Source organism: Musa acuminata, chromosome BXJ1-6 (assembly GCF_036884655.1).
Source record: "Musa acuminata AAA Group cultivar baxijiao chromosome BXJ1-6, Cavendish_Baxijiao_AAA, whole genome shotgun sequence".
NCBI lineage: Eukaryota > Viridiplantae > Streptophyta > Magnoliopsida > Zingiberales > Musaceae > Musa > Musa acuminata.
The window spans coordinates 43630644-43644534 of NC_088332.1; the positions used below are offsets into that span (position 1 = coordinate 43630644).

Sequence of the window (13891 nt, forward strand, 5' to 3'; positions counted from 1 at the left end):
TTGCATGTGGTCCCAAATACATTGTTCTCACTTTCACCAGTGGTGGTGTTGAAGTGTACTCTCTTCTTTACTATGGGCATTGGGAAGTGATCAAAGCCAGCTTTGGCATCTTGCTTTTGTTTGCTTTAATTAAGAAAAAATTGGAGATTCTCTCCACACATCAGCTTTTGAATTTGAAGAGGGCGGGAGAAGGATTAATGTATACAGTCTTATCTTTTTTCAGATGAAAACTTAAGATAACTCGAGATAGGAGCAATGCAATCATGCTGAATTGCAATGAAGTGCATGTTTGTTGTTTGGTAGATATGATGTGATAATTTTCTTGTGATGATGATCAACTACCACCATGAGTCCTAATCTAGTCTTATGGTGTGACCCTTAGCTGTTGAAGTATTCAAGCACAGGACAAGGAAGGTAGGCCATAGCTTGCATTTGCCCAATGCACTGACAGTTTCTTTTTATTGGAACTGTCCTGTTTGTCACACAGCATCTCAGCACTTAGGGCAGACACAAGCTTCACCCAGTGGACTTCCACAGCTTTTTCTTTTCATCTGTTCAAAGACCTAAGCATCTAATTGTGTGTGTAGGGACTGCCTCCCTGTCCAACCCTACTCCTCACATGGAGTCTCTTGAATATAAAAGAAGAGAGTACAGCTAGGAAAGCACTGGACTGGAAATAAAGTTGACTGTAAAAGAGGAAGCATGAGTGTTTCAAGCAGTTGATGGACATCTACTACAATCAGAAGCTTTTGCTGCTTTCATTCATCACTGAGCATGGGGGACAATGAATACACCATTGACCCATTTATTCCACCAACAAACATCTCATAATAATTAGGAATGATTTTGGCATGCTTAGCAACACAAACATCCATGAGTAGTTTAGTTCAGAAAAAGCTTCTTCTTTTTTTCCTTCTTTTGTTTCACTGACACACAGAGAAAAAGAGTGAAAAATCAGCACAGAATAGCACAAATGAAAACATTTGAGTAGGTTATTTGAAACATAGCAAAGTCAGGCTTCCACCTCCCCTTTGAGATGACTAATGTATTCTTAGTGACCAACATACTCCTTTTCTCCATGGACATGGAAGGTGTGTGGCTTCAGTGGATGGCTCTCTTTCTTTCCAATGTACCTTTTGCTATCTTGAAGGAGAAGAGCTGAGAGGGTCTTTCACTTGAGCTTTTCCTCATCCAACAGATCAGCATCAATGTATTACCCACATAGGAGACATAACATGGATGCAATTTGATGTTGTCTAGAGTGGAGAATCCACTTGCAGGTCCAAGCCACTCCCACTTTCCCTATCAATCATTGTACCAGATAACTCATCTGCTTCACTGCACAAGTAACTTGAATGCAGATTAGGAACTCTTAGTCAGCTATCCATCCAGTCAAAACTGTCATCATAAACAGCAGAAAAGTTCCTGCAGCTAAGAGAAGTAACTATTTTCATGTAAATGCATGAAGAAGTAATAGTTTTAGATTATGCTTCCTAACAGAAGAACTTGCAGATAAGATGGAAGAATAAGATGACATTTCTTCCAGTATTATTATTAACATTATTATTCAAAACTAAAAGCTTGAAGGAAAAAATATTTATTTGATTTCAGTGAGTCAATCCTATTCACCAAATAGGGACTGCAAGTCCATGGGTTTTCAGTGCTGCAATCTCTTCCTGGGGAATGGCAGCTGGATGCAAGGTCAGGACCAAAATTAGAAGTTTAGAACACACCACCTCAATGTAGGACCCTAATCATCGGCTTTCAATGTAATAATGCTTCCTCAAGTGACAGCAGTTATGTTCAGATAAAATCTAATTAATAGTAATGCACATAAACAGACAAGTTCTGATCATTAAATCTCATGTTACTGACTAGTTTCCATAAATATCTGGTTACATAATAGAAAAAAAAAAAAGGAAAATTCCAGCTGAACCTGCACATGTTCTTTGGATCGATCAATTTATTTCCTTGAACCAACCAACCACTGGGGTTTCATAAAGATGAGTAGCAACAAATTAGTGGCGACAATGAATATAATTTAACGCTTGCGTTCCGCACGCCATTTATACACGGGTCTAGTTGTCGGTTGAACAATTTCATCTTCACGGAGTTTACGCTTTCTCCCAGATTTCTGCAGCATGAAAGACAAAAATACACCTTAGTTACTCCAAATAATTAAATTTAATGACCTGTTGCATCTTCTTCCTAAATGATAACACAAGAAACAGTAACCTGCAATTCTTTTTGCAAGGCCATATCCGAGTAGAGCTTTTCCAGGTCTTGAACCCTTTTTTGCCTTGCTTCCAGTTCTCTGTAAGATGCAGCTATTTTCCTGGGAATGAGAGAGCCATAAACAACAGAAAAGGCAAAGGTAAAGCATCATATTAAAGCACGACGGCATCAAATGACAAGAACCAGATGCAAAAAAAAAAGAGTTAAAAGATAAAAGAACAAATAAGATCACCCAGAAAGAACAAAAAGAAAAGGATAAAAAGAAAAGAGAGCAGAATGTACAACACAAAAAGAAATGGTTGGGTTAATGCCCTTAACACAAGATGCATAGGTTTCACGTAAGTTTGCTGGCAACAGGTGTAAAGGTCATAATATGTAAGTTTTAGATGTCATCAAAACTTAAGTTATATGTATAACATTAAAAAATTGAACTATAAACAGATATAAAATGACAAAATCTACAAGAACAAAGTTGTAATTTTCTAATTGTTTGGGATCAGCTACTGTAAAGATAATAAAACAAAATATAAAAGATGACCCTAGATATAAATAATATAAATTCATAAAATATAATAAAATATCAGAAGTAACAGAGATTAATATCGCTGATGACATGAGAATAATATCGTGGTCCAGTTACGAGAGCTACCATATTACTCCATTTGCACAGAACAATGGAATTAAATTGCACTTGCAGGTGCAACTTCCAACCACAAATACAGACTACCAAACAGCAGCAACACAATCTGACTTTTAAGCATTTGTGATTGCCTACACCTATACTTGCAGGAATGCATAGCAATCGGAAACCAAATGCCCCCCCAGCAAAAAACTTCTAACAAGAAACACCCACCGGTTTGAGAATTCAAAAGGATTTTAAACATTAAATATCACCCAACATCAGGATAGATGGCTTCAATGACTAAAGACAAGTATAGAACTAACTTAATATCCAGAAAACATCATTGAATATTAAAGAGCACAAAAGGAAAACTCATCAGAAAATCCAATATCCAATTTCACTTACTTTTTTATACGACCTGGAACCTTTACAGAAGCAAGTGAATCCCTCTTTTCAAATTGTCTAGACTGTATTTCTTTGGCTTCTTCCCTGTTACATGACAAGCGGTGAAGCAAAATCTTTGAATAAATATAGGATAGAAACAAAAGATCATACAACTATAAAGAGAAACTATTTGTTATTGGTAAAATAAAATAAGGAAACCATATGAATTATATAGAAAAACCAATACATGCTTTTACTTTAAAAAAACCAAAGCTTGTGAAGATCCATTACAAATTATAATGATGGCAATTAATCATATTAATTCTGAACTCTTTGTGGCTTTATCTCATCCTTAAACTGCCAAGCAGATTAGCTAAACTTCATTGCATAACTCCTCTTATTACCAAGAAGCCAAACAATTAATTTTAGATTTTACAACCTACCCAAAGGACCATAGTATATTGGCATAGTTTTCCTTCATCTTATCTTGTTTGCACTAGCAAAAACAAATAAATGACGCCACATCTAATCTCATATCATGTAGAGAATTGGAGAACCAAGACCCTACAAAAGCCTCAAGCTCCCTTTCCTTGACACAGCATATGAGGGGCACCCCAATAGGACAAAACCATGTGGGACTCATCCAAGATAGGATAACACCTTGTGAGCCCCCAAGCTCAGCTAGGTGAAGCATCTCATTGAATGATGGCTCATCCAAGCTGGAGAAACCTCTGGTTCCCCAAACAAGGGCTCTGCTAGTGCCAAATAGGTAAAAGAGTTGGAGAGTCAAGGTCATAAAAACCCCCAAGACTCCTCCATTTGATGGGCCTTTTGAGGCGGGTCACGGAGCCCCAACTGGTGATGGCCTGGTGGGACTCATCAGCTATACATTAGAATACAACTCCAGTACACGTTTCCTATAATTAAACATCAAAGTCAAACGCGAAATATGTGTCAAACTTTTGTCTAGATGTCATTGGTCTACACAAGCAGGATGCTGGACTATTGTACCAAAGAACCTCTACATGGGTTGACCAAATGTTCTTTTTTCTCTGTGAATCATATCTTCTTTGAATGTGACTTAGCCTTAGAACTTTGGAATATTATCAAACAACAACTCAAAGTTGATTTCCCTAACTTTGATAATTGGCACATTGATTCTTGGCTTTTTGAAACATCCTCCTCCAAGATATTATTGTCATATCCTTATGGCAGCTATGTTTAAACCAAAATGATTCCTGCTATCGCAACCACCCGGCCAAAGCTTCCACCCTTGTGAAAAAGGTGGTCTCATCCATTGATTATCTCATCCGTTATGGATCAAAACGTGAGGGATCTCCTCTACCAATCCCACACCTCAATATCTCAAGTTCCCGTTCCCTCACTACTAACCTACACATCAACTATAACTAATCTATCACTTGTGATGGCTCATTCAATCCTGCTTTGGATTATGTAGGTTTTGGCTTTATAATTGAGGACAATCTTGGAACCCATCTAGCTGAAGGCACATCTACCTGCAATGCCGCTTCACCCCTTCAAGCTGATTGCTATGCCATTCTCAATGGCTTACAAAAGGCCTAAGACCTAGGACTTCAACAAATTTTGTTCCGCACAGACTCACTAGCCTCTGCAAATTTTGTCAACAATGTTAACACGATACCCTGGTACCTCCACTCTTTGTTCCTGGACATCCATAGACTGTCCAGTTTAATTAATGTCATTAAAGTTGTTCATATCCCTAGAGAGGCCAAAAGGGAAGCCCACCTCCTAGCTACAACGGGTTTTCGCTCTTCTAGCAGCAACTCACAGGGTGTGATCTCCCTCTTTACCCGCCATCTTTGTACCGAACTCTTTTGACCAACAAGCATACGCTTTTTTTTTAAAATGTCCTTTTTTCTTGCCAATGATCCTCCACAAGGGCCACAACAAGCAAGGAAAAAATCAAGATACCAGCAAACTAGTAATTTAGTTATATAACAGCGACATACAAGAAAAATCACCATACTGGCAAACTAAAAATTTAATTATATTGGACGAAATCAAGAAATCACAATGATGTCAGACAGATGGATTATTATATGACTAAGATCATTAAATAACTCATTTCAGCAACCAAGTATATTGAAAAACCAGATATATACTAAATCACATAACCCTCAGTGCTCTACATGGACAACTATAATTCATCAGTTCTAATTCATGTGAACTCCTATTATGTTCAACATTGAGAAATGACATGGGCCTAGGGCATAGGGGCATACCTATCCTCGGCATAATACACATGCTTGTTCTCAGGCTGATGATCCAGTGTATGAAGAGCAGAATTTAATCTTTCAATTTTCTACATCGAACAAACAATTGTAATAAGAAATTGAATGCACCATAGTTACATCAATCCGTATAAATACAAAATAGGGAGTGATTTAATGATTTAACCTTCTTTTCACTTTGAACTTTCTGAAGAACATATCCAATATCTTGTGTCTTCATCAGCATGAGCTGCTCCGGTGTGTACTTGTTAGCTTCGCTCCTGAAGGACATTTGTTAGTATTATATATACAAATGAAATCAAGCTAATCAAGAATTAGATTTCGAGGATTACTTGGGTCTATGAATCCCGTCAACCATTCGTGTGTTAACCATCTTGAAGTAGAACTCATCTGGATTTTTAGAAGCTGCCTTATCTCTTAGTCTCTGATAGATGCAACATATGAGACCCCAAATCCACAAATAACACACGGAGAAAGCAAATGTTTCTCACCCTTAGAGTATCTTCCTTCTGGTGGAATGCCCGTGCTCGCAGGACATAATCCTTGTGTTTCTCGAGAAGCCCAAACTTCTTTCTTTCTCGGCTGCCATATGCACAAGCGCATATTATCACAATCGTGAGCAAAGGCAAAAGGATAATAAAACAAAACAGGAGGAACAGAAGAAGAAAGTTCACATACGGCTGAGCACGCTCTTTGTGAGTCCTTCGAGGGATGGCGTTCCTCAGAGACGACATGGTTGTTCGATTCCTCAGCACGAGATGAGAATTAATAGTAGGGCACAAACAGATAAGGACAGGTCGGGAGATAGGATCGGCACAAAATTAACCCTTGTTCAGTCTCCAATCTGAAATTTTGTTTGTGACTGAGATTTTCGTCTGTTCCGCAACTGCCGTGACGAGAATCGCGACTCGCGATTGGGCGACGGCGGCGGCGGACGGCGACGCACGACGACGGTACGTCGTTGCTGGAGCGGGAGCGAGGTCGTCGGCCGCGGAGAGGACGCTGTGAGCAGCGGAGATACCGTGAGGAAGCCGCGATAGGAGTCGGCCGCGCTTCTAAGCGATTGATCGAGTTGGTCCAACACTAAAAACCCTGCCTTTTCCCCAAATTAGATTTTGAAGTCGGTCAACTCTAATTTGACCCAAGTTAAACCCGATTCAATTTTGACCGGCCCATCGAGTCCAATTTCTGTGGCTCAATTTGGGATGGCCCAATTTGGGATGGCCCAATTTGGGAAGCCGATTCTTGACTGCCCAATTAAATACGGACTAATTGATCCAATTTATTACAGAATATATATATATATATATATATATATATATATATATATATATAGTTTTCTCTTATGATGGCAAAATTTTCATTAATAAAATGTTTGATTGTTTAATTCTTGAAATACTTAAATTTTCATTGTTATTTTTAGATAATTATCTGGCAATGAAAACACATAAGCATACAATTAAAATTATGAAATTTTTTATATAAAAATATAGTTTTTAGTTTCATCATGAATGTTATATTTTATTGTGATGATTAAAGTTTTTATATTAAATAATTATTATATATTTTTATTAAATATTTTTTTGGGTATAATTAGTATTAAAAAATAATGAATATCATCTCTGATTTATATACCTAAGTTTTTATATGATTCAAATCTAAAATATTAGTATGGTAGTGATATATCAAATTTACTTATCAAATATTAAGGTTCAAAGCCTCATTCGATGTATCCGATCTGATCTAATCGCTACGATCTGATCGTCCGATTGTCGAATCCCCTGATTGGGCCGGTCAACTAACAAAGTCAAGTTATAGGTCAACGCTCACCAAGAAATTTTGACTAATTCCTTGTTAGTAAACTATATACTGTAATAGTTGGCATACTTAAAACTACCAACTACAATTGTCGGATAAATCGTTTCAGTGCATTGGATTTTGGTTTATATCCAAAGGATTTGATGATATCAACCCACGCCGAAAGAACAGATGATAGATACTATCAACATAAAAGTCAAAGGAACTACTATCAATGATATCATCCGTATTGACTAATTATCCTTATCGCGGCGGAAAGAAGCGAATACGTTACGTGTGATTTATTTTCTCTTATGACTGAGCAAATCGAATTCCCAGTAACCAACGAAACCATCTTTTAGTGCTCGAAGAACACATCAGAACACACACAGGTTTTGCAATCGATGCTTGGAGACGTACGACATGCATACGTACGTACGTGTCTTATTCAGAGAGTTCAGTGCGCACTAGCAGCCGCCGGAAATGAACTGCCGAACCTCAGCAAACAGGGCCTCCGCGGTCGCCGGATCGAAGAGCTCCACGGCGTGGAACCCTCCCTTTTCAAATTGCACCACGACGCTCGCCCCTTCTCTCTCCAGCATCTTCGCAAACTCCCGCTGTCGATCCACCAGCGGATCCCCCTCGAAGCCTTTCACCAGGCACTTCGGCAGGTGCCTCAGTTCCGGCGGGACTGCCACCGCAGGGTTGCAGAACTCGTGGTCTCTATCCACCCACTTGGGCAGGGCCAGGTGCCACAGCATGTCGTTGGCGCGGAGAGGGAGTATGATGTCCTCCTCGGATCTCGTCTCCGACGGAGTCCGCTCCACGCCGCCAAAGTAGGGCTGGTTGAGGATCAAACCGAGCAGCCGTAGGGGCAACAGCTCCAGAGCCGTGGCGAGCAGCCCGGCATGGTAGGCCATGTTAGCTCCGGCGCTGCTGCCCATCAGAAAGCAGCGGGAGAAATCCCCATGGCCTGTCACCCACGGGTCTCCCCCCGTCGGGTCTCGAGCCTGAGATTGGACCCAAAGCACCGTCTCCACGGCGTCCTCGTACGCCGCGGGGAGGCGGTGCTCCGGGGCGAGCCGGTACTCGAGCGAGATGACCAGAGCAGAGACTGCGCGGGTCATCGCCTCGCAGGAGTTGTGGTAGAAGGCGGAGGCGGCGCTGAAGATGACAAAGCCGCCGCCGTGGAAGTAGATGACTACAGGGAGCTTTCTGGTGGGAGGAAGGGGATTGGGGCGGTAGATCCGTAGCCAGGTGTTATTGGTGGGATTGAGAGGGACGTCTTTGGAGATCACAGGCGCGTCGGATTGTTCGCCGGAGGGCGGAGCGAGCGGGCTGACGGGACGGGTCACGGTGCCGTCTGGGTGTTCGACGATTTGGAGAAAAGGGCTGGTGCTATTCGATGATGCGTTCTCGGCGCACACGTACCCCATGGTGGCCTCTCAGTTTCTTGCTATCGCTCTGGCTCTTTCTAAGGGAGACGGAAGATACTTCTAGTGCAAGAGGCTCTTCTCGCTCTGGTCAACACCGTCCCGGCAACGCCATCGTGTAATGGCCGCCTCCCGCTCTACCCCGACTCACGGCTTTGATCACGAATTGCATGTGACACCGACGCCGTGGGCGTGGGTCCTCGTGTCGGTAGTTAATTCACGAGTTTGGCAGCGGATGACGCACGCCACTTAAAACTCTCTCTCTCTCTCTCTCTCTCTCTCTCTCTATATATATATATATATATATATATATATATATATAAAATACTGACATGGTCAGTGAGGGTTTTTAATATAAACATTAATTATAATTACCAGATTATTTGATATCAATTATAATTACCTATTTCCATTAATTGAAAGATGCCTTTGCGTCGGTGACCATATCCTCTCGACTCCGACAGCAAAAGGACCTCAGAAGTCAGAGCTCCTAGGCGACGCAGGGTGCCGTGACCATAATAACCCCTGGACTACATTAACTCGACCTCAACCGTCGATGGAGACAATCCCCTCTCTCTCGATGTCTTCTCTCCTACCGATTGCCCCAGTTCTCTCTTCCTCGTCTACCCACCTCTTGTTGCGCGAATGCCTCTTCTTGGAGTCTTCATTTTGGGAGAAGCATCCGCCCATCGCCAAACACCGTCGAGGGAAACCTTATCGTCTCAAAGCACTAGTTTTTATGTGTAAAACGCCCACAAGAGACACACAAGGATTAGAATCGCTCGAGTTCAGGAGGAACAGCAGATTCGGCACCCAGACCGAAGCAGAACTGCTTGATTTGGTTGAGGAAGAAAAAAGTGAGATTCTTGATTTCGTTACTGAAAATGGCGAATTGGTAGAAGAAGACTTTGGAACAGCAAAAGGGGAACTTTTGAATTTGGCGGTAGAAAATGACATATCGCTCGTTGACGAGAAAGAGGAGGAGAACGATGAGCGCGCAGAACGGGTCGTTCCTATTGACTCTGCTAACGAACAGGATGAAATATGCACCAAGAGAGACGGTGATTTGAATGTTGGTGGTCTGATCAAGAGGATTATCGGCTTACCGATCGAGGAGCGTGTGAAAATTCTTGATCTTTTCGAGTCTGATGGCAAAAGTTTGACGATCTCCGACTGCAATGACATTCTCACAGCTCTAGCGAAATCTGGCGAGCATGAACTTGCTGTCAGTTTCTTCTCTGAACTCCCACGCCTCGGAATAACACCAGACTCTTGGTCATTCTCGATCATGGTTGAGTGTTTGTGCAAGAAGAACGAACCCGGCGAGGCACTGCGATTCTTAGAAGACATGGTCCGAAGGGGGTTTCGTCCTAATGCTGTGACGTTCAACCGTTTGATGAATTGCCTGTGCAAGAGGGGGCGGATGAAGAAAGCTTTTGAGGTTGTCGAAATCATGAGCCAGATGGGGTGCGAGCCATCGATCCGCACGTACAACAGTCTCATCAGTGGATTGTGTTATGTTGGTAGGTTGGAGGAGGCATTTGAACTCCTGAGAAAGATCAAGAATTCCTCCACATCACCTGACATTTACACATACATATTGGTCATTGATGGATTCTGCAAGGTTGGTAGATCTGATGAGGCAAGGGAATTGCTGGAGGAAGCAGAGGAAATGGATCTACTGCCAAATATTGGTACGTATAATAGCCTTCTCAATGGATACTGCAAGGAAGGCAGACCCTTGGAAGGGCTCCATCTTTTGAAGAGAATGCAGAGGGGAGATTGCCCACCAGACTTCAGTAGTTACAGTATCATCTTACAGGGCTTGTTGAGATGGGGTGAGGTTTCTGCAGCTTGGAGAACATACAGGAAGATGAGGGATGCTGGCTTTCAGGTAGAAGAACGTGCAATGAACACACTCCTCAGAGGTGTTTGCAAGCAATCAGTGATCGATGAAAAGGTACTAAATGATGCCATGGAGCTCCTCGATGCAATAACCGATATCGGTCATAATCCTTCAGTCTATACTTATTGCTTGATGGTCAAAGCTCTTGCTATTGGTGGCGAAATCGACAAGGCATTGTTCCATCTTCATGAGATGGTGAGGATTGGTTATTGTCCGAGAATGATGACATACAATGTTGTTCTTCGGGTTCTCTGTGGAGGAGGGAGAGGCGACGATGCGTTGGATGTCTTGGTTCTTATGATTGAGAGAGGTACAATTCCCAGTGGATCTTCTTTCGGCATATTGCTTGGTGAGTTATGTCAACAAGGGCGAGTTTTGGATGCCTTTGGGGTTTATGCAGCTGCCATTAAAAGAGGTGTAGTTCTCCATTGGAAGCCAAACAAGGGTTTCAATGTTCAGACTGTGATTCAACATTCGCAAGGTGTGCAATAAGGAACAGCTTGATGTGGAGTCTAGAAGGTAGCATCAAGAGGTTAAACCAATTGAGATGATAAAGATTTGGTGCTCAGGCAAGTTCATTGAGAACCTCTAGTAATCTACTAAAAGTTGTTTCAGTTGGATATGTTGCCTATGACATCAAAGAAGCTCAGCTGCTTTCACAAGGAGGTGAAGAAGACAACAGAGATGCACAAACTAGAACTAGGCAAGTGTAAGAAAATAAACTGAGGATGTATAATACCTTCCACTATTGTCTAATTGGTGGATTCGCACATTTAATCACAAGTTCTATGAGACAGACGGTTGTCAAACCAGAAATAAATTATTTTTTCCCAATATGAGATGAGAATTTTAATGATACAACCAAGTATTTCCAATCCAAAAGCACAAACAATCAAGCAATTGTCAATTTCTCATATCTAAGAACTCATGTACAATGAAAACTACAACATAGATCTTCACAAAAGAACACTTGCAACATTGTGTTTGGCACATCATTGAGAGCAGATACAAGAGAATTACAAAGAGATTATGTTCGACTCCATTAAAAATTTCAGGCATCCTTGACATCTTTCTTCCAATTTTGGATGTAATTGACTTGATTCAGGAATTAAGAGGTGAAGCAACCCCACATTTGCCTCTATATTCCACTTTTGCTCTTCATCCAAGTGTTCTTGTATACCCAGAAGGTGCCAACATTTTGGTAATCTCCATTCCCCACAAGTAAACAGAAGGCACACCAAACTATCAATCATAAAAGAACACAAAGGGAACTAAATAAATACGATGCACATCAAAAGAAAATGGAGAGCTATATGGCAATTGAAGTGTTACAAAGTTATACGTCATTGTGAATTTGTACTTCGAATACGATGATGTGTTGTTCATGATGATTCAAGATATAATAGAAAGCTAAGATGTCAAAGAATGTTAAAGATAATAGGTTGTTGCTAATACAAGGACAACTACAAGCAAGGTTTCCTTACAGCAAGTGCAAATATTCTTTGTCACAAGTGTGCCCTGTGGTTGTGGTGGATCGTTTTAGTAGATTAGACTGTGAGAAACATTCGTAGAAAATTATGAACCTCCATCAATCAGAGGGGGGAAAAAAATAAAGAAAACAATGAAATTCTTGTTGAAAGAGTATGCACTAGTTGCAGACAAGCAGACAAAGTAGTCATTGTTATGTCTTTGGTGGATAATGATGCTGAATCTGAGTATCTATATCTGCGGAAATTACACCAGAGAAGATCTTTAATCTCCAAAAAGAAATTTTATTATATATATTGCAAGTAATTAGTCAACCAGAGGTATCAATCTCAACCCTAACCTGTTGAGTCATGTGTATGTGTATGTGCATGTGAGTCTGTACTACCAATTTCACACATTTAAACGTCAATCAAATTCATCAGGTTGGATCCAGGTCAAGAAAGCTTGATCTACTGGCACTTTGATCCATTTGTTTTTACAACGTGAATGGAGTAAGACAGAGTATCTTTTCCGTGATACAAATATGTTATTCATGTTCCAATATACTAAGAACTAAGCAAGTATAGCCTTCAAGAAACAACTAAAGAAACAATATTGAATCATCAGTTCAGGGTTCTAAAGGACAGAGTGTCAGCATCTCACTTACTATGCATGAAAGTAATAGTACCAAGGCAAAAATCACAAGCCACTTCATCCATCTCTGCTCTATGAACAGCAACATCCATGGAGGTATAACCTAGCATTTATATTAAGAATTAGAAGTCAATATCAGTGTCCATTACCTTTATGAAAGATAAAGCAAAATCAGATGTTAATTATTTAGCAATTGTTACAGGTAATTGTTACAGGTATCGGTAAGAATATTCACTCAAAGAACAAATAATATATATACATATACATATACATATATATCAGTGAGAGTTTTTTAATGTAAGCATTAATTACAATTACCAGATTCTTTGATATCAAGTAAAAAAAGTTAAATGTCTTTTGCTTTCTATGGGAATATAAAGGAAAGTTGAATTCTGGATCCATCTTAATCATGAAGAAGTCACTCAAACAGTCATAATGCAGAGAATCATGAACTTTCAACCCTAGATTACTTGGTTGCTAAACATATGCTGCTTCACTGAAACCTAAGTTTTGACCGAACAAAAATTGGGAACTCAATGTGCCAAATTCTGTGTTTGCAATGCAATACTAGGTTAGCTCAGGCCTCCACTTCTGGATCTAGTCAAGAAAAGCCAAACTTGAATATGATTGGCATCATTCAAGACACGATGCTCGAAACGAGGTACCTGAGATATACACAGTCTTGAATCAGTGAAAAAAGATCCGATTTTGGAGCTCGCCGATCTGCTTTTGGAGGCTACATTCTTCCTGGGGAGCCATCTCGGCCGTCGGAAGACCACTCTCAAGAGCTGAAACGGCTTCGCGAAGGGCGCGGCAGCATTTCGCACCGCCGCGACTCGGCCTGAGGGAGATTGGTTCTTGGACTCCACTCGAAGGAAGAAGCCGCGCAGGCGCAGGAAGAAGGCGATCCGCTCGCCGCCGTTGCCGCAATGGGGGAGGACGTTGGAGGCGGTGAGCCGGAAATCCAGGCTCTTGGATTTGGCACGGACGGTGATCCTCCATGCCTGATGCTTGGGCGGCTCCACCATCGCCACCACCTTGTCAGAAGGCGAGAACCGAGTCTCGAGTTTGAACCGCTTATAGTGCCGATGGCAAAGGTGGAATATCTGAAAAATATCCC

General features: G+C 41.1%; 4 protein-coding genes across 9 annotated transcripts; 1 reads left to right on the forward strand and 3 right to left on the reverse strand.

Annotated features, from left to right (window-relative positions):
- Nucleotides 1–878: 878 nt before the first annotated feature.
- Nucleotides 879–6598, reverse strand: LOC135677188 (probable U3 small nucleolar RNA-associated protein 11). Of its 5 annotated transcripts, none has more exons than XR_010514578.1 (9): nt 6193–6598; nt 6006–6096; nt 5847–5938; nt 5681–5774; nt 5506–5585; nt 3263–3346; nt 2236–2335; nt 1937–2134; nt 879–1338 (listed from the first exon to the last, which is right to left on the reverse strand). XR_010514578.1 is itself a non-coding variant. In XM_065189215.1 (8 exons), the coding sequence occupies exons 1-8, from the start codon at nt 6246–6248 to the stop codon at nt 2042–2044; spliced, it is 690 nt and encodes a 229-aa protein (XP_065045287.1). In that variant the 5' UTR covers nt 6249–6598; the 3' UTR covers nt 945–2041. The 5 variants fall into 5 exon arrangements, 1 of the variants encoding a protein (XP_065045287.1); XR_010514577.1 differs by having other exon boundaries at nt 879–1350; XR_010514575.1 differs by having other exon boundaries at nt 879–1425.
- A 992-nt stretch (nt 6599–7590) lies between these two features.
- On the reverse strand, nt 7591–8911 carry LOC103989673 (probable carboxylesterase 8). The gene has a single exon (XM_009408598.3). It carries the CDS (start codon nt 8745–8747, stop codon nt 7779–7781), a length of 969 nt encoding a protein of 322 aa, XP_009406873.2. The 5' UTR covers nt 8748–8911; the 3' UTR covers nt 7591–7778.
- A 314-nt stretch (nt 8912–9225) lies between these two features.
- Nucleotides 9226–11481, forward strand: LOC135677189 (pentatricopeptide repeat-containing protein At1g62680, mitochondrial-like). Its single transcript, XM_065189216.1, has one exon. The coding sequence runs from the start codon at nt 9301–9303 to the stop codon at nt 11140–11142; it is 1842 nt and encodes a 613-aa protein (XP_065045288.1). The 5' UTR covers nt 9226–9300; the 3' UTR covers nt 11143–11481.
- Nucleotides 11482–11541: 60 nt separating this feature from the next.
- On the reverse strand, nt 11542–13841 carry LOC135581477 (uncharacterized). 2 transcript variants are annotated; one of them, XM_065189218.1, is made up of 3 exons: nt 13437–13841; nt 12785–12874; nt 11542–11856 (listed from the first exon to the last, which is right to left on the reverse strand). In XM_065189218.1, the coding sequence occupies exons 1-3, from the start codon at nt 13797–13799 to the stop codon at nt 11809–11811; spliced, it is 501 nt and encodes a 166-aa protein (XP_065045290.1). In that variant the 5' UTR covers nt 13800–13841; the 3' UTR covers nt 11542–11808. The 2 variants fall into 2 exon arrangements, with proteins under 2 accessions (XP_065045290.1, XP_065045289.1); XM_065189217.1 differs by having other exon boundaries at nt 11542–11892; nt 13437–13837.
- Between the last annotated feature and the right edge of the window lie 50 nt (nt 13842–13891).